The sequence below is a fragment of the Camponotus floridanus genome, unplaced genomic scaffold, assembly GCF_003227725.1.
Source record: "Camponotus floridanus strain SB8 unplaced genomic scaffold, Cflo_v7.5 scaffold57, whole genome shotgun sequence".
Lineage (NCBI taxonomy): Eukaryota > Metazoa > Arthropoda > Insecta > Hymenoptera > Formicidae > Camponotus > Camponotus floridanus.
Window position 1 is genome coordinate 22,606 of NW_020229736.1, and position 21,602 is coordinate 44,207.

General features: G+C 29.9%; 1 protein-coding gene and 2 pseudogenes across 1 annotated transcript; all 3 read left to right on the forward strand.

Moving 5' to 3' along the window:
- LOC109610208 lies at positions 1–7,766 on the forward strand (annotated as a pseudogene).
- A 3,733-nt stretch (positions 7,767–11,499) lies between these two features.
- LOC105247953 (histone-lysine N-methyltransferase SETMAR-like) lies at positions 11,500–12,537 on the forward strand. Its single transcript, XM_025412793.1, has 2 exons — positions 11,500–11,880; positions 11,947–12,537. Exons 1-2 carry the CDS (start codon positions 11,500–11,502, stop codon positions 12,535–12,537), a joined length of 972 nt encoding a protein of 323 aa, XP_025268578.1.
- Positions 12,538–15,104: 2,567 nt separating this feature from the next.
- On the forward strand, positions 15,105–21,011 carry LOC112639315 (annotated as a pseudogene).
- Positions 21,012–21,602: the final 591 nt, after the last annotated feature.

Below are 21,602 nucleotides of genomic sequence, written 5' to 3' on the forward strand. Positions count from 1 at the left end.
AATTCGAAATAATCGAAGGGGACAGTGCTGTCGTCACTGGAATAGTACGAATTCCTGATAATATTAAAAACGAGAAAATATGTAGCACATTCATTGATCGAAATGACAATGACAAAGAGGAGATGAATATAAAAGATATTTACAAAGAATTGAAACTTCGTGGTTATCAATATACCAGCGAATTTCGTGGATTAAGAAGTGCGTCAATCACAGGAAAGAATGGTCATATTGCCTGGACTGACAATTGGGTAACGTTTATGGACAATATATTACAGATGATGATTTTAGGGCAGGATTCGAGAAGTCTTTTTGTACCAACAAAAATTCGTAAAGTGGTAATCGATCCAAAATCTCACATAAAATATATTGAAAAACTTTCAAATAAAAAAAAACGTAAGTATTACAGAATTAAATAAACTATATACGTATTTAATCGAATATTATTTTTCGAAAAATATATACTTGATATGATATTGTCTTTATATCCGCAGAAGTTCTTGTGCAAAATTATAAGCACTTAGATGTTTTGATATCTGGAGGAATAGAAATACACGGTCTTATAGCTACAGCTATATCTCGTCGACAAAATGTAGCCAACCCCGTTTTTGAAGAGTACAAGTTTGTTGCTCATCGAGATTTAAATGTGACATCTTTGCAAGATGCAATAAGAATGTCGGTGCACGTTGCACTTGAGTGCCATAACATGATAAACGTAAAAATCATTGAATTTATCGAAAGTAGCGATGAAATGATGCCGGAGAATTTAAATTCTTTACATGTTTATAAAATTTTAGACGACTTACCGCAAATTTGTTACAATATCAAAATAGTAACGAGTAACGAACGATTCAAAGATATTTCTTTGCCCAACAATATTTCTACGATGGAATTTGATAAACTGACGAAAAATGAAAATTGTTTGATGATTATAGGTTTCGGAATTTTAACAAAAAATAGAAACGATTTATACGAACAATTGTTGTCTGCCATAATGCCAAGAGGATTTCTTCTGACATTCGAAGAGTTAGATGCTATTTACGATTACTCATGTCTGGACAAATATGGATTAAAAGTAATTTTGGAAAAACGCACCAATGATAAGACAATTGTATTATTAAGAAAAATACAAGATTTTAAGACGAATCAGCAGATTGTGCATGTAAATAATTACGAATTTTCGTGGATAAATGAGATTAAATCATTCATGAACGTGGAAAATGACAACACAAATACGAGAATTATAATCGTCGCAGAAGGAGACTTCGAATGCGGTCTACTCGGCCTTGTCAATTGTTTGCGAAAAGAACCGGGTAGTGAAATGATTAGAAGTGTATTTATTCAAGATGGAGATGCGCCTGCTTTTTCATTGCAAGAATCGTTATATATGAAGCAGCTACAACTGGATTTACCCATCAATGTTATACGTTCTGGCATTTGGGGATCCTACAGACATTTTCCATTATCATTATTAGAACCAAAACTCGTACAGAATGCTTATGTTTCTCAAATGGTACGATTTTAAGAAGATTCGGATTATTATATTTAGGAAGATAGTGATAATTCCCTTAATAAGCTTAAAATAACTTATTATATTTATTTATTTTAGGTGCGAGGTGATCTGAGTACTCTTTGTTGGATGCAAAGTAGGGTATCTTTCGTTAACAATAATGAAGAAAATCTAGTAAGAGTAGTTTATGCATCTATCAATTTTAGAGATGTCATGATAGCTAGCGGTAGACTCACCATTGAATCTATTACAACCGAACGAAATAATAATTCTTTAATTGGAATGGAATTTGCTGGTTTTAATAAAACTGGGCAAAGAATAATGGGATTATGTTCAACAGGGTAAGCGAATATTAGATAAAAACTTGATAAAATCTTAATATGTATGTGAATAGAATCTTAATGTGTATATTCTTAATAAAAATAAACGAATATTCTAAACGTATATTCTTAATAAAATAAATTTTGTATATTTAAATTAGAAACGTTTTCGATGAAGTAAAAAATGAAAAAGTTACTATATTTTACATGCTTTTTTTCATTCTTTATCTAACCTTTACATATTATTCACAAAAAATATTTCTTTGACTTAATTTTAACATAATATATTTTTATATGATTTTCTAAATTATATTATTTTCAGAGGAATGACAAATATTCTCATAATTGACAAATATCTTAGTTGGATCATACCTGACATGTGGACGATGGAAGACGCTGCGACGGTTCCTTGTGTATATAGCACGTGTTATTACGCTTTGTATTTGAATGGTAAAATGAAAAAAGACGACAAAATATTGATTCACTCTGGTAGGAGGTGTTGGTCAAGCTGCCATTTATCTTGCCCTTTACGAGGGTTGCGAAGTGTTTACGACGGTTGGGAGTATCGAGAAACGAGACTTTATAAGAAAAACGTTTCCTTCTATTCCCGAGGATCACATTGGAAACTCTCGTGATACGAGCTTCGAACAAATGATTATTCAGGGAACAAAAGGTCGCGGAGTGAATATCGTATTAAATTCTTTAGCTGAAGAGAAACTACAAGCGTCCGTCCGTTGCTTAGCAAAGGGTGGTCGTTTTCTCGAGATTGGAAAGTTTGATATGGTCTCCAATAATCCTCTAGAAATATTTGCATTTTCGAAAGGTATTAGTTTTCATGGCATCTTATTGGATAAGTTATTTTCTGCAGAACCAGAGAGTAAGGCAATACTACGGAACAAGTTAATGGAAGGCTTAAAGAATGGCGCCATCAAACCGTTATGCAGAAAAGTTTTTGAAAAGCATGAAATAGAAACTGCTTTTAGATATATGGCTGCTGGAAAGCATATTGGAAAGGTATGATGGTTTCTTAATGTACGAATACTTCTGTCTATTTTCCTTAATTAAAATTTAAAATTGAACGTAAGTTGTGACGCGAACTTTTCACATTAAGTATTTCACAATAAGTATTTTCATTAAGTATTATTATCAAGAGATTTTAAAATAACAAAATTAAATAGCTTTTTCTGATGTATCTTCTCAACTATGTTGTAATATGTAAAAGTTATCCATTATGCTTCTTTTCTCTTTATGTTTGTTCCGTATGTTCCGACCAGAATCTAGATCGCGGAACCTATCTATCGATCACGAAATCCTCAGATGCTCGCGCGACTCCTCCGAAAACTCCATCATTCTTATCGCGATACATACAATTAAGCGTCATCCCTTCGCGTCCACTGAAAAGTTCTGGCGCCATACTCTAACTGCGAGCTTGCGCCTAATTCCGACGCGCAGGATCTATCGATCTGCCAGTCCTCAAACGATTTATAACGCGTCAACAATTAATTGGTCCACGTAAGCAGGAAGAAAGCTTCCGCCTTCTGCTCCGACTTGCGTGCCTTCTTCTTGTTCTGTCGTTTGTTGCTTCAACATCGCGCCGCTCCTCGGTGGTTGTTTTCTCGAAGTACCGCGAATGAAATTTGCTGTGAGAGTTTCACGTTTGTCGCGTGTAATTAAAGTCGCAAATCGAAGGCGAGTTTCGTCTTGTTGATCCCGCGCGTGGTCAAATAAGGAAAGTGAAATCTTCCTCGCCGCGTATGCGGATTCTCTGCTATCTTGGCTATCGTAGCACCGGGGAGAAATTCGAGAGCATGTGCGAAAGAAATATTTTCCAACGGTCCGCGTAATATCAATTGACTGTCGCGTGAATAATCAAATTTCATGAACATTGTAAGTACGATTCCGAAATATATTTGTGACTCTTATACATAGAACAACTCTGATTCTTTTACGCTTTCCTCGTATCGATTCCCATTCGGGAGCGATCCCACGCCTGATCCCAATTAATTATTTTAATTCCTATACAATGTTCATTTGGAAAAACTCTCCTTCTTTTAAAGATTTTTTTATCAATTCTTTTAAATCTCTTTACAAATTTACACATTTTATTTGATAATTTATTCATTTTTATAGGTTCTTATCTGTAATCTTCATTTTTCCTAATAGCTTCTCGCCTTTTGTATGTTTTTCTTTTTTCCTCTTCCTGATACTTCAAAATATAATGTAATATTATTTACAGATAATGATAAAAGTTCAAAAAGAAGTTGAACTGGAAGCACCTATACTTGCACATCCCCGGTATTATTGCCTGGAACACAAATGCTACATCGTTATAGGTGGTCTGGGTGGCTTCGGTCTAGAATTAATTGATTGGTTAATTTTACGTGGCGCAAGAAATTTAGTATTAACTTCGCGAACTGGGATAAAAAATGGTTATCAGCAATCAAGAATAACGTTATGGCAATCTTACGGTGTGAATGTTCAAATCGTTACATCTGCTGATACTTCGAAATACGAAGACTGTAAATCTATATTGCAATTTGCCGAAGAACAAGGTCCCGTGGATGCTATATTCAATCTCGCAGTTGTGTTGAAAGATGACATATTCAAGAATCAGTCCCCACAAGCATTCGAAGATTCTTTAATATCAAAGGCATGGACGACGAAAAGGATGGATGAATTATCAAGAACAATTTGTCTTCAGCTCCGACATTTTGTTGTTTTTTCTTCCGTTTCATGTGGAAGAGGTAACGCGGGCCAAACAAATTACGGAATGGCAAATTCCGCAATGGAAAGAATTTGTGAAAGAAGAATGAAAGAAGGTTTACATGGTTTGGCTATACAGTGGGGCGCGATTGGTGACGTAGGACTTGTCGCAGATATGCAAGAAGATGACAAAGAACTTGTTATTGGTGGTACATTGCAACAAGAAATATCCTCCTGCTTGGACACATTAGAAGCATTCTTGCTACAAGATCGGTCAATCGTAAGCAGCATGGTTGTTGCTGAGAAAAAAAAAGATTCTGGCGAAGCAACGAATCCATTTGAAACGGTTGTAAACATTATGGGTAAATTTATTAAGTATATATTATGTAAAAGATTCGCATATACAAAATAAATTTTTATTGCAAAAAATATAAATTTTAATAATTCTTATATTGCAGTTTCAAGATTAGATAAGATCTGATTAATCATGTGTAAATATTTAATTCTTTCTCTAATTTTAAAATAGGATTGAAGAATCCAAACATGGCGGCACCAAACATGTCACTGGCTGAACTAGGCATGGATTCAATGATGGCAGTTGAGATTAAACAGAGATTGGAGACAGAATTCGATATTTTATTGACGGCACAAGATATTCGAAATCTCACTTTTGCAAAACTTAGAAAATTGACAAATACATCTGAACAAGGAAAGATGTATCGAAAAGATGACACCGAAGCTAATGTAAATAGTTTGGACGGTTTAAAAACATTGACTCGAAAACTTAACGATTCAGACTTGAGTCCAGACATTTATGTTAAACTCGATACAGAGAGGAAAGTTGCTGGGAGTGAAATATTCCTTATACCAGGAATCGACGGGTGTGCAAGTGTATATAAACTGATAGGATCGAAAATTAAATCTTCGGCGATATGTTTGCAACATGGTGTACTTAATATGCCAGGTGTTACTTCGTCAGTAATGAAATCAGCAGCATATCTTCTGCCTGTACGAAATTATAATCTGTTTAAAATCATTATTTAAATAGTATAAATTGTTATGCACTTAATTTGATTATATATAAGCATACGCGCATGCATGCATGCGCGCCATTTTTACATATAGTTTTCTACATGTTTGCTTATTTTTTCAGCACGTATTGGAGAAAATACAAAGTCGAAAAGAATTTATAATTATCGGTTATTCATTTGGATCTTTAATTGCCATTGAATTAGCGAGATTATTAGAAGCTGAGAATTTCTCCGGACGTTTAATACTTATAGATGGAGCTCCTGATCAAATAAAATTCTTGCTTAAGAAATCTTTTTATCATACTACAGAACAAGAGTTACAAAATAATGTTTTACTTTTTTTAATCCAATTGTATCTTGACTCTAACATTGAAACGGTTAGTCAATTATTAAAAATATATATGTATAGTTAATAGAATAGTATATAGTTAATAGAATAAGAGGACAATTTTTGAAATAATTTGTTAGAATGTGCTTTAAAATTATAAAATAAGCTAAATTTTTATTAGATTATTTTATTATATTATTTTATATAATCTAAATTACAAAGATTTTGTAAAGTTTCTTTAACGTAATTTAAATTATATGAAATAACATAATATAATACAAGCATATTATTTTATTATAAATTATTTACTTTAGGTTAGCTGGAAAAATTTTTATTTTCACGTATGTTACAGAGGATACATTTCTAAGTAATACACCGTTTGAATTTTGCGGTAATCTTTTTTCGTTTCTGGGATGTGCACTTTTGAAGTTTCATACTTTTATGTCATCCTTTCACGTTTCTATTTCTGTGTTTACATTTGCTCATTACGGTTTTATTATATATTACATTTTACTTATGTGTTTATATTTTTTTGTTTACGTTTACTCGTTATCGCTTTCATGTCGTTAAACTATAGAATTATTGTTTAGTTTCGTTAAAAATCTTGAAGCCAGTGTAACATTTAATAAGTGTTTGTAATACAAACTTTGTATGTAACTTTCTTCGTTTTGCAAAGTACACGCGTGGATATCGTGTGTTCCGCTCGTCCCTACGGGGGGCTCCATTATCGGAAGATCTAATGCAATTCGTGTCTGAATTATGGAATATATCTAGCTTTGCATAAGTTACAAACTTATATAAACTCATGAACTATATGAACCATGTGAAGCGAAATGTCATATGTTAAAATAAGATATTTCCTATACACTTCACAGACACAGGTTAAATAAGGTTATAGGTTTCATCCGAAAGTGGTGCCCCCCCCGTAGGGGGGAGGGGGGACGGAACACACGGTGCCCACGCATGTACTTTGCAAGACAAAACAAAGTTTACAAATACATATATTCTATTAAATATATTTCTTCTTAAACATATATGACGTGGTAAAATTATATTCTATTCATGAAACTTTTTGTTAATAACTATTTAATAAATAAAGCGGCTAAAACTTTCTGAATGTTATTCAGAAAGACCTCGGTAAATGTAAGCAGAAAAATATAAATATTTAGAAACATATTTAGAATGTAATGAAAAGATGATACAAGTAAGTATATAATTTCAAAATCATACTATATGTCTCAGGAACGAAGAGAGACCGCCACAAAATTCAAACGGTATATTATTTAGGAAATATTCTCTACAACATATGTAAAAATAAAGATTTGTTGAACTGTATAACCTAAACTAAACATTTACTTATTTTATTTCAGTTTAAAATGCAGATTGCCATTTTTTTGTACTGATACAATATTATTATTTACAGTTTGCATTAGAACTAAATAAGTGCAATACGTGGGAAGAGAAATTAGAACTATTTACTGCAAGCTTTTCGAAGGATATCAATGAATTAACTGTTGAAAATCAGAAATTGTTATGTTCGACGATATATGATCATATAATCGCTATACAAGATTATAATATAACATCATTGCCACGTCTTAAATCATCTATAATCTTATTAAAACCCACACTTATGGATATCGTTTTTACTGAAGAAGATTATGGTCTACATAAGGTAAATTTGAATAGAACATAATATTTTGTCATTTTTAAGATTATTCTTATAAATAAAATATATTTTTAGATTACCGAAAGTGCAATACAAATACATTACGTGGAAGGTACTCATGTCACAATAATGGACAACGATGAAGTAGTATCACTTATTAACGAATCATTGTAAATTATAAAAATATGAAGAAAAGAGAGTACTGTATGTTTTCTTTAATGATTCTATTCAACAATTAAAGGATAAAAAGATAAACCTGAACTAACAAAACAATAATATTGCTATTTTAATGTCTGAATTCCATATGATAAGATTCAGCTAATTTTAGTTATTTAACTAACATTTAACTATCATTTAATCTGTCACTACTAAAAATGCGATTAAATTATTGTTACAGATCATTAATATCGCAGAGCGTCACTAATGCAATCTTCTATCAAGAGAGAAACTGTACGTTTTCTCTTTGTGTGTTTGTGATGTATGTTGATAGCGGTGATGTTAAAGATGCTTCTTAAATGAAAATTTCCATATTTGGATTTTGTATCATGATATCTTCACATTTAAAAATCAAACAGAATATAAATGAAGATACTTTTTTCATACAAATCAAACTCGCTGTATCGATTAAGCTTAATAAGAATTCGATCCATTCAGCCGTTGTTAAAATTTGATAATCTGATGACTCTCAATCCGATTCGCGTATAGATATACGGAGTGCTTCGCTAATCCTTTGGATGGCGGGAGATATATAAAATTATGATGATATATATCGTTAAAATAAGTAAAATAATTAATAATATAAATAAATATAATATAAATAAAACTTAAGAAATTATATATTTTAATTTTATAATTTATATTATAAAATATTAATTATCAAATTAAAATATAAAACTTTTTAAGTTGTTTTATATTTATTTATATTATTAATTTATATTATTAATTATGTTTATTTATCTTATTTTAACGATTTCTATCATATATTTTTATATGTCTCGCGTCAAATTAATGCGAAGGATCAGGGAGGCACTCTGTATATCTATACGCGGATTGAGAGTCATCAGATTATCAAATTTTATTATCGAATCTTAATAACGATTGAACGGGCTGAATTCTTAAGCTTAATTGATAGAGCGAGTTTAAATTGTATAAAAAAAGGTATCTTTATTTTTGTTCTGCGTGATTTATAAACGGAGATATCATGATGCAAAGTCGAAATATGGAAATTTTCATTTAAGAAAGAGCTTTATCATCACCGTTATCAACGCACATCTACATAATACAAAATAAAAAACGTACAGTTTTTCTCTCGATAGAAAATTACGTTAGCGACACTCTGAGATTTTAATGACATATGACATTAGTGACATGTATAATTTAACCGCATTTTGAGTAGTGAAAAATTAAATAATAAATTGCAAGTTAAATAATAAAATTGGCTGAATTTTACCATATGGAATTGAGACATTCAAATAGCAATATCATTGTTTTTTATTGGTTCAGGTTTATCTTTTAATTCTTTTTTCTTTGTTGAAATGGAAGCTGCGAAAGATATAAATTTTACATAACGAACTTTATAATCTGTTTATTTAATTTTGATTTTGTCATAATATATTTTATTGTTATGGTATATTATATTCATAGTCATGGTATATTATGGTATATTATGTAATTTTTATCATTATTTTTCTAATTTATGTTTATTACATGTAATATGTATTTTTTATGTGAATATTTATATTTGGGCATTTTCATCATTCTCTAGATCCTATGTATATGAAATAACTTGGTATTTAATTTCTGCGAAATGCTTTTAAATTTCTGCAAAATGCTTTTAAATTTTCTGCAAAATGCTTTTAATATTTTTTTCAATAATCGCATAAACTTTTTGTATGTATAATGGCTTTATATTCATTATTTGATATATAATATAATTAAATATTATGTAAAACGATGCACCCCCGTTGTATCGTTCTATTTCCGGCCGAACAGCAGCCGGAAGCTGCCGCCCGGAAAACAACCGAAGGGCAGGGGCAGGGGCGCGCCGCGCCGCGCTGATCAACGGATTGTTCAAACCGTTTAACAGCCGGAGCCGTCGACAAGCCGCGCCGACAACAGTTGAGGGTGTCCGAAGCACTCTGGGTGAAACATCCCGCGACAGTTCCGCCGCGCCCCACCGAGTGGATTCGTACCGTATCGTTATTCCGTCGCTCGGTACGGGCATCCCGTTTTTATGCCGGCGCGGGACTAATTATCCGAAGTATAAAAAGAGTCCTCGGCATTATCACGGCCCCAGATTCCGATTCCGCTAGCAACAGCAAGCAACAATCCGAACCTACCGATCCTAATAGAAGCCTCGAGCCACGAACAGAAAGTGGAGAGCACTCTGCCTCAGCTGAGCATTCTTAGTTTCGGGTCTACGACTAGATCCGATCTAACTCTGTTTCCGCCAAAGGAAAGTATTGGAGCGAACTCCGATATCGTCGAAAGATCTCGATCACGGCAAAAGATCCCACCACCTTAACGCCGTTATAATTTATTACCGGGGGTAAAGCGGAGAGCTATCTCCGACGAGCTGCTCTTGTCAGCACGGCGTATTCCCGTGACGATCCATCCAGCGAAGAATTAATTAAAATCACGAGCGAGAGCATTTTCGATATCTCGAAATTTACGACGACTAACACTGCGCTTCAAAACACGCAAAAACACCGGCACGCAGCGCGTACGTCACGCGGGCATCAACCGCGCGATTAGAATAGACCGTCGGAACAGCTGACGCGTTTTTGCCTTACGCAAAGCTCTTTAAACAGATTCCTGTTTCCGAAACGAGCGGACTAGGGAACAATTATACATGGCGTTTATACTCACCGCACGAAAACTTGTACATTTATATACCGTACATTTACACATCGTATATTTACACATCGTATATTTTCGCTCACTTATACGCATATACACCGCACATATGTATAACAACCGAATCGTTTATACGTTGTACAATCCATCCGCTACACAAACAACTGTACACTGCGCGGGCAGTCATACACACACACTCACACACACATTCTTGTACATATACACACAACTACAATAAATCGGTTTTAATTATTGACAAAAAATAACCGAGTGATTCTTCAGCCTGCCTAAACTGAATCCTGTCTGATCCGTCTGCGATTATCCGTCGGCGAGTTCGCAGAAGTCGTCCGTGACAATCATTAAAAGTATATTTAAATAATTATAAAATTTAAAATATGATAAAAATATGTTATAAAAAGTTGTAATAAGTAATAATATTATTTTATATAAATTATTTATGATTTTATTAATGATTTTGATGAAATTATTAATGATTATTTCAATTTTTAATTTTATTAGCAAGAACAATAATACGGAAAATATTCATCCACGCGTTTATAATTGCTCGACTAATCATAGCACGAATCTATCACGCTTAATAATGATGCAAATGAGCAAGCGAATTCTCCTTTCGGAGACTCCTTTCATAATTTGGACTCCTGAAACAGCTATACAGAATCATTTTTTAAACAGAACATTAGTGTTACTGCTGCATGTAATACAAGCCATATTTATGGACGGATTATTACGAATTGTAGGCAAAAGCCCCAGGTAAGATTTTAGTGATCAATCAGAATGTACTTGTTATTCTTAGTTCAAAAAAGATTAAGAAAACAAAAATAAGCACAAAAATATTTTATCTTACATTATACAATATAGTATAGTATACACAGTGCGACAAATAATTTTTAAGACTGGCGCCATATCTCAGCAATTAGTGCCACCATCTGTTGAAAATTAATTTCATTAGAAAGATACATTTTTCTTCTTTCTAACGCACCTAAGTTCATGCAAATCGGATGACAAATGACTAAGTTATGACGGTTCTTTCTAACCAAGTTTTAAATCGATGTTGAAATTTCATCATGGAACAAAGAGCGGTCATTAAATTCAACGCAAAGCTTGGTAAAAGTGCATCGGAAACATTCCGGTTGATGCAGCAAGTGTACGGTGACGCTTGTTTAAGTCGGTCAAATGTTTTCGTGTGGCACAAACGATTTTTACATGATAGAGAGTCGCTAGAAGATGACGAACATACGGGAAGGCCAATTTTAATCCGAAAACCAGAAGCGGTTGAAAAAGTATGCGATTTTGTTGCAAATGATCGCAATGCTTCACTGAAAATGATGGAAGAGGCTCTGAACATCAACCGAGTGACGATTGGAACCATTCTTCACGAGGATTTGCACAAAACAAAAGTCTGTGCTAAATTTGTTCCACACACTTTGACGGATGAACAAAAATCAGTAAGAGTTGGCCATTCCAGAGACGTTGTTGTAGCCGCCAGAAATGATCCAAACTTTCTGAAATAGATTGTTACGGGTGATGAAACATTGTGCTTTCAATATGATCCAGAAACCAAGCGTCAAAGTGCGGAATGGAGGTCGAAACATTCACCACAAGCCAAAAAAACACGAAAAGTGCCTTCAAAAATCAAGGCAATGCCCATCGCATTCTTCGATAGTAAAGGAATTATCCATAAGGAATTCGTTCCACCTGGTCAAACAGTTACTGGCGACTATTATCTCGAAGTTTTGAAGCGTTTGATGGGCAGAATTCGTCGTATCCGTCCCGAATATCAAGATCCAGAAAGTTGGTCGCTGTTGCACGACAACGCGCCATCTCACAATTCATTAATTGTTCGTAAATTTTTGGCCCGAAATCAAGTTTGTGTGCTTAATCATCCGCCATATTCACCTGATTTGGCTCCGTGCGACTTTTCTTTATTTCCAAAATTGAAATTAAAGTTGAAAGGATGCTTTTTCGAAGACATTCCGACCATCCAAACAGCTTCAACACGGGCACTAGAGGCAATACCACAAAATGAGCTGGATCATGCATTTGAATCACTTTTGAATCGTTGTAACAAGTGTAATGAAGCAAGAGGAGATTATTTTGAATAAATAAAACAATAAGTATGAAAATATTTTGTTTGTATCGCGTTTTATAGGCCCAGTCTTAAAAATTATGTCGCACTGTGTAAATAAGGAGACGTTAAAGAAATTTTTCTAAAAATTCTTTTTCTTACATTAAAGTAATTTCTTCCTGACTATTAAGGCAAATATTAAGAAAAATATATTATTGTAGAACAGAATAGTATTTCGCAGAAATATATACTCTTATACACGAGACGTTAGTAAAATTTTGTTCAAATATTTTTAGGTTATTGAAACAATACAGGAAAATATTTATAGTTAACAATCATGTCGCGCATTTTTTATTCAACGATTGAGTCTTTCGAAATCAAAAACTATTAAGTTTATCAAACAAAATGCCGCTTGGAAATCAACAATATTTTTCGGTTTATGGCAGACATAAATTATAATGATGACAAGCTACTGTATTATAAATACAGTAACAAAAACTATGCATCGCACGATCGCAAAATTTACTTATCTCCAGAAAACAAGGGAAAGATTAGTTGAATGATTTATCTCATTTTTATTTTTGTTGAAAAATATTATTTTTAAGAAAACGTAACAATCAATTCTAAAAACAAAAACATTCTTTAATAAAAAAAAAATAATTCTGTGTGCATATATGATTAACACGTATATGATTTACACTGCGAGACTGATAAAAAATTTTCTTTTATAAAATGTGTTATCAAATAAAATATTATTTTGTCATAGAAATTGTTTAATTGGAGGTAAAATTTTTCTTCTAAACGAGAGTATGGATCAAACAAAACTAGATTCAGCGAGATTCCATTATAAAAGATGAGATTTTGAAGACTGCGTGTTCCACAGTTATATACAAAGCATTACGCTATTCCACCTTCGTATTTATTTTTTCAATCGCATATCAAATAAACTTTTTCGCACAAAAATTATTGTAGCTAAAAATATTTACATTATTTAAAATAATTGGGGAATAACTTTCTCAAGATACTTACGTCTTTAGAAATATTATATTAAATATATAATACTTTGATTTTTCTTGATTTAATAAACTTTATTAAATTTGATAGTTTTTGTTTTTGAGCAATATATATATATATATATATATATATATATATATATATATGAAACTAAACTTTTTCATAGATTTAATTAGAGTCGAATTATTTTGAGAGAGATCTAATTAATAATTTAAAACAGACATTATTATTACTGTTAGTCCCAAATAATAATTAAATCTGCTTTGATGATTACAAAATGCTTTAGACAAAATTGTGAAAATATTAATCGGCATTCTCTTCGTATGGATAATATGTACTTGATATATGTACTTGATATATGAACATGCATTAATTATTCTGTGAGAGATAATTTGGCTTCATAAACGACCGTGGTCATATCAAAACATAATCTAGATCATTACTAAGTTTATAGATAACTGTATAAAAATTGATTTCTGTAATATGTAACTTATTTCTATATTAATATAAATTCGCGCTTATACTAATATAATTTTGTTTTTAACTACTATATTATTAAAAAAATATAATCAAATATATATTTTGTTTGGTGATAAAAAGGAAAACTTATCAGATATATGTTATTGCATTGCAGTCTATAAAAGAAAAAAAAATGTACTACGATATATAATGTAGAATCATTGCATATATATATATATATATATATATATATATATATATATATATATGCAAAAACGTAAATTCCGAGATCTATCCAGACCTCCACCTACGTTTACTTAAGTTTATTAATTATCACTTTATGTCTTACATTCTACGTTCTAAACTTGAACTCCAGATTTGTTAATTATTCATTATGATTTTCTATATGTGCTATGGACAAAAACTATCGAATAAAAAGTATCATTAGAAAATACAAGAAAAACTTCAATTAAAAAACTGCTAAAGAAAGATAACTTTGGAAAAAAACTTTGAATCCAAACTTTGACTCCAAAACTCTTGATATCAATTGACTTACATATATACATGTATATATTTTGTGTATGAAATATTATATTAATTAATTAATTAATTAACAACAACATGAGACAAAAAAATTCTTTAGAGTGATCGCTTTACATAATTATCTTTAATTATTCATCATTTTCATTACTATTTTCGTCACTATTTTTAGACCTTTCAGTCGTATATATATAACTATTTTATTCAATTTAATTTATTTTATTTCAATTTAATTGCTATACTTATTTCTATTTATAATAGAATGGTTTAAATATATATATATATATATATATATATATATATATATATATACAATCGATTATATTCAATTTCTTTTGTAGAATTACAAATATTACACGTGAGGAATAAATTGCAAAGTCACTTTATATTATCACTATATTATTATAATATTAAGTATATATCACTGCATTGTGTAAGCTTGTTCTTTGAACTTTAGCTTGCAGAATTTCCGTTTTATTAATATGTCTGCGTTTTATTAATATGTCTGCAAATGATTATATAGCACATAACGGTTGTTTTCATTAAATAGAGTCGTTGATGACTAGTCTTACAATTAGTTTATCACTTCTATTCAATCGTATTCCCTTAATAACGGTATCGATAAAACAGACGATTCCATTTCTGAGTGCTTGCATATATTTTTAACTAGTATTGTCGTTATTGTAATTTATATTGGTTTTATTTTTTTATTTAACAATGGATGAGAATATAATTGATCCAGCCAACTCAATTGCGACATTTTACGTTGGACAAAGTATATTTTTAACAGGCGCGACAGGATTTCTGGGTAAAGTATACATCGAAAGGATATTGCGATCTTGTCCAGATGTTCGTGAAATATTTGTATTGATGCGTTCGAAAAAAGGAATAAGCATTAACGAAAGACTCGAAAAAATATTAAATTTACCAGTAAGTTAATTACCAATTATTACATAAGTAGATTTTTTTTCTTACAATACCGTATTATTTTAAGAATTTTTATTACATTTAAGTGGCAAAATTTTTCTTAAATTTTATTATAATAAAATACCTTTTATTTTAGAAAATTAATTTGAAAATTTGATACAAATATACGATAAAAAAATATTAAAAATAAGATATTATAAAATAATCAAAATATTTAACAATTTTTATAATATTATTAAGGATTTCTTAAGAATCATGGCAATTATATATATACATATATATATATATATATAATAAATACGTTACATAATATATTCTTTTAGTTATATGATAAACTGCGAAAAGAGCAACCCTCAAATTTCAAAAAATTAATTCCGATTTCCGGTGATATCACTGAAGAAAACTTAAGTTTGTCAACTGTCCATAGGCAAATGCTAATAGAAAGAGTAACTATAATAATCCATTCGGCGGCGAGTGTAAAATTTAATGACAGCTTAAAGTACGCCATTTTCATTAATACTAGATCAACAAGAAATATCTGCATTTTAGATCAAAGTATGAAGAATTTAATAGTAAGTATAAACCAATACTGTATTTATATTTTTATTTACATTATGCCCTATTGCGTATACTATTTTATATAGTGTATTTTATATTATAACATATACTAGAGCCTTTAATATGAAAAACAAATAATATTAAAATTATGCTTTATCCATAATATTATAATTAAAAAGTTTATAGCAAAATATTGAGGCATGTTTACAATTAATTAAGAAATTGTCATATGAGAACATTTCTTTAAGATATTTCGAATAAACATAATTTTGAAAAATAAAAAGTATTTTTAAAAATAAAGATATATAATGATAAGTTAATATATCGCATAAAACATCTATGGATGATAATTTACACACATAAATATACAAATACACAGAATTAATTTACAGAATTAATTTACTTACTATTAAATTCTTTATATTTTCGGCTAAAATACATATATCTCTCGTTGATCTGATATTAGTAAAGATAGCATATTTTAAGCTGTCATTAAATTTCACACTTGCTGCATTATGAATTATTATAGTTACTCGTTCAATCAGCATTTGTCTATCAACAACAGATAAATTGAAATTTTCTTGACTGATGTCACCAAAAACTGGAATTAATTTCTTAAAATTTAAAGACAGCTTTTCTCGTAATTTATCAAACAACTAAAATGGAAAAATTATACTACATAAAATATTTTTTATAAAAAATTTGTCATAAATTTTTGAAGTATTTTTAAACGCAAAAATTGTAAAATAATTTGATGACTTCTCCTACAATTTATTATTGTTAATGTTTCTCCATGTTTCATTTTATATAATTTTTATTAGTATGTTATAATAATATTTCTAAAAATATTGTAAGTGTGTTTTGTAAGAGCAATTTATTGGTAAACTTAACATTTTCTCAAGTCTTTCGTTAATGTTTATGCCTTTTTTAGGGCACATTAATATAAATATTTCTCGAACATCCGGGCAAGATCTTAATATCTTTTCGATGTACACTTTGCCTATAAATCCTGTTGCACCTGTCAAAAATATACTTTGTCCAGCGTAAATGACGGAATCGACTTGGCTGGATCGATTGTATTCTTACCCATCGTTATTAAAATGAAAGAAACAGAATAGTATTAATAAGAGCAAAAAATATATGAACATATATCTAAAAAAGCTTTTGTTCTTTCTAAATCGATATCGTTACTGAATAGTAATCTAAGACTTCGATTATATATACATAATAAAGCTAAACACGTGACTGAAATTGTATGTATCCATAAATCGAAAATAGTCGAGGTCAAAGCTAAAAGAATAAATACATACGACGCAGGCAAATTATGTCTTCATCAAAGTCAACAATAGCATAAAATCATGATATATAATTTATTCTATTTAATATATTCTATTTAATATAATTTGTTTAAATTTTTTAATGTTATAAATCACAATCACATAACGAATATATACAATAGTTTTTATATTAAATTTAAAAATGATTATAAAAGACCTTCTATAGGTATGTTACTCTCTCTTTTTCCTTAAAATGTTAAAAATATTTCCTTATTTTTCTCTTCTTATATTTATATTAAAAACGCAAAAATAAATAATAAATAAATAAATAAATATATATATATATATATAATATATATCATATGGTCATTCCACGTCAACTGGAACACCTGTCTGCCCAAAATTTAGCGCTGTTTCCAAGAACGTGTGACAGCTTAAAAAATTCGTCTACTCAAGAGCTTTCAAAAGATGTGTGGCACTTTGTAAAAATTAAAAATGGCGGATCTACTATAGCGCCTAGAACTGCCGAAAATTGCATGAATTTCCCGAAAAATCTTAGACATTTCCTTTTAAAAGATGAATTTAGGCTAAAAAGACTTTTTTTGAAGATAATCGAGATCACTGTTCATGAATCTGAAGTCAGATTAACGAAATTTAAAATGGCGGATCCAAATGGCGCCTAAAACTGTTGTAATCTTATGAATTTTTCGAAAAATCTTAGTTATTATCTTCTGAATGTTTGAATCAAACTCGAAATAACTTAATCAGCAGTATTCGGAGTCATCGTTAACGAATCTGAAGTAAGATCATTGAAATTCAAAATGACGAATCCAATATGGCCCCTGAAACTGCTAACCGGGTGAATTCAAAATCGCATGAATTTCTCGAAAATCCCTTATTATTATTTTTTTAATAATCAAATCAGGTTCGAGAAGACCTAATTCAAAGTATTTGAGCTCATTATTTACTAATACAAAGAGATAATCAAAATTTAAAATGGCGGATCCAGTCTGTAAAAAATCGCATAAGTTGACTTAAAATCAAGTGAGTTTTGAGATCATTTCTTGTATCTGATGTCATTCTATATAATGTCCACGTGAATTCATATCATCAGTAGGATTTCTCGCTATTGCTGATGCTAACTATTCTGAACTGAGAACACAATTACTCAAAATGGTTTTTTAATCACAAGTAATAAATGTTAATGAATTGCACACGTTCAGACAAATATATGTGCTCAAACGACCGAACTTAAATTGACTGAACCTGATTTCAGATTCATGAACAATGATCTCGATTACCTTCAAAAAAAGTCTTTTCAGCCTGAATTCATCTTCTAAAAGGAAATGTCTAAGATTTTTCGGGAAATTCATGCAATTTTCGACAGTTCCAGGCGCTGTAGTAGATCCGCCATTTTTAATTTTTACAAAGTGCCACACATCTTTTGAAAGCTCTTGAGTAGACGAATTTTTTAAGCTGTCACACGTTCTTGGGAATAGCGCAAAATTTTGGGCAGACAGGTGTTCCAGTTGACGTGGAATGACCGATATATATATATATATTAATATTCATTTTCCTTTAAAAATGTATAAACAAAAAATAACTTGATATCACTAGCATAAGCAATAATTATCTAAAAAATTTGATTCATTTTTTAGTGACATCTTCATTGAACGATCCATTTCCAGGATAGACAGATAACTTTTATGGTTTAACAAGAATGCTCGTTGGTGGTGGGAAAGGAGTATTACGTATTCAATGCTTCTAAACACATTCGTGTAGATGCAATACCAGAAGACATTGTCATCAAAAGTATAATAATCACAACTTGGAAACTTGGATTGAATACGTACGATTATCAACAGAAATATCAATGCATATTTAATTGCATTAAGCTACAAATACGAAAAAGAAAGCTATCCTTTTTCGATTAAGATATATCAACATTTTAGAGGAATCGGACGCATCTTACTTAATTTCTCATTAATCTTTTGTCCCATTATAAAAAGTTTAAAATTAAAAGGCTAATTTCTGAATGGTGAACTTAAATACAGTTTATTGCGTATATAATTAAATTGACGTTTTAAAAATAATCACTTTTGTTTAAATTTTTAATGCTTGGTTCAATCTAATCAAAACTTATTAATTTTGAGTGTTAAAACATTGTAAATGTTTCAAAAATAGTATTGAAGCTTAATGCAATTTTTATATTTTGTATAAGTAATAATTTGATTAATTCGTTTCCTTCTGTATTAGCTTTACGACAGATCAATCTTTTATCTTAAATTGTGCTGCTTATAATGAAAAAAAATTGTCACTGCAAAGTATAACCAAAATAGGTTTTCAATTCACAGAGGAGATACCCTTTGAGGGAATTCTTTGGACTCCTAATACAATACTTACTCATAGTTCTATCACATATTATATATTGACAATATTATTGCATATCTTGTCAGCTATGTTAATAGATCTGATTTTAAAATTTACGAAATATCAACCTATGTAAGTATCAAACCAACTAATTATGTTATTGTTTTAGAACATGTTTTAGAACATGTTATTGTTTTAGAACACACAGATCTTTATTTTTAATGCAAAACGTTTTCCTTTAACATAAATAAATCTAAAATATTAATTTACACATATTCTCTTTGTATAAGTAGCCAAAAAGCTTATTAGAAAAACATTTTTTAACGCAATCACACATACCTCTCTGTAAAATAATATATTTGTCTTTCTAAAGCTTTTTTATTAGACTGTCTATATTTCCGAATTTAATAGTATTGCTGACAAAAAAATGTATAAATATTAATAAAGCATTTGTGCAAATGGATAATATGTAGGTTAATAAGATTGCAAAGAAAAATATACGTGGCCAACTGCGCTCTAAAACATTTTGTACATCATGAATGGAAATTTGATTATAAGAATGTTCTGAAATTATTGTCTTCAGTTCCACTCAAAGACAAAGAAATGTTTTTATTCGATATTTCAAATATTGATATTAAGGATAAATGATGATTATAAGTAAATGATTTTTATTAATTTGTTTTTTAAGTAATATTTATATCAAAGAAAATGTTAAATTATTAGATATTTATTTTATTAAATGAAGGAATGGTATAATTGGAGTTAAACTATATCTCCTCCGCGAGGATATGAATCGATTAGATGCAGCCAAAACGCATTGTAAAAGGTAAGTGTAAAATATTTTATAAACAGAAAATTTCTATTATTGTGAGGAATGTAAGGCTTAAAATTAGCTATTAAACAAGACATTAAAAGACTGATTATTATCATATTATATTAAGTAAAAATGACTTCAATTCTTCTAAAAATAAGAATTTAACTTTAAAGGCGTTTTTAAATTTTTATGTTCAATCACTCACATATTCATTGTACAATACATATTATATATTATATTATATGATTTAAATAATAGAATTTTCAAAGAATAATAGAATATTAAGAATAATAGAATATTATATGATTTAAATAATAAAATTTTCAAAGAATTAAAAGAAGGTTATTAATATATAAGGAATTTAGATACATGTGAAATAAAGACAATAAAATTAAAATAATTTGTTGCTAAGATAAATATTATAGAAATAATCAAGATATTTATTTTGCAATGTACTTATTTTGCAAAATATTTTAGAATGGATTTATTTGTTACGACATTGAAAACTATCACTATTATTGGACTACTGTAGATGATATATAAGTGGACCTGCACTTAAATATTTTCAGATCCTACTAATCAACATTGTCATATACAATTATGATGTAATACATAATAATAATTAATGTAATATAAAGAGTAAAAAACAAGAATATAGTAATGCAAGACGGAGAAAAAAATAAACAAAATAAATGAATAAAATTGTATGTGTATTTGCGAAGTAAAACGAAAGAAAATTTGTAATTATATTATATAAACTGCTTGTTCATTATAATACTGTTACATTCGTCTATGAAAAGAATTACACAACAGGATATATCTCAGCATATATGCAGATCAAAATATGAATATGAAAGAACCTGCTTTGAACTTTAGACATATCATTACTATCGTATAGCTTTTGTGTCACTTCCTGCACACAAAATTTGTTGTTTTATTCATTCACATTGTCATTTTTTATCGAGGACGAAGTAGTGCGACTCTCATTTCAAGTTTAACTATCGTGACTTAAGTTCAAAAGAATTTGATTTGTTTTCTCAATTTTTTAGATTGACCTTCAAATAAAATTTTGCCATTTCGTTATCTATTATTTGTATTGTTCTGTAACGAACGTATTATCTTTGGATATTATGATATTCATTT

Excerpts from the sequence above, each read along its gene's own strand:
- LOC105247953 (XM_025412793.1), top strand. The coding sequence starts at position 11,500 with ATGGAACAAAGAGCGGTCATTAAATTCAACGCAAAGCTTGGTAAAAGT. Across the intron at positions 11,881-11,946 it reads TGACGGATGAACAAAAATCA|ATTGTTACGGGTGATGAAAC; the intron begins GTAAGAGTTGGC and ends TTTCTGAAATAG.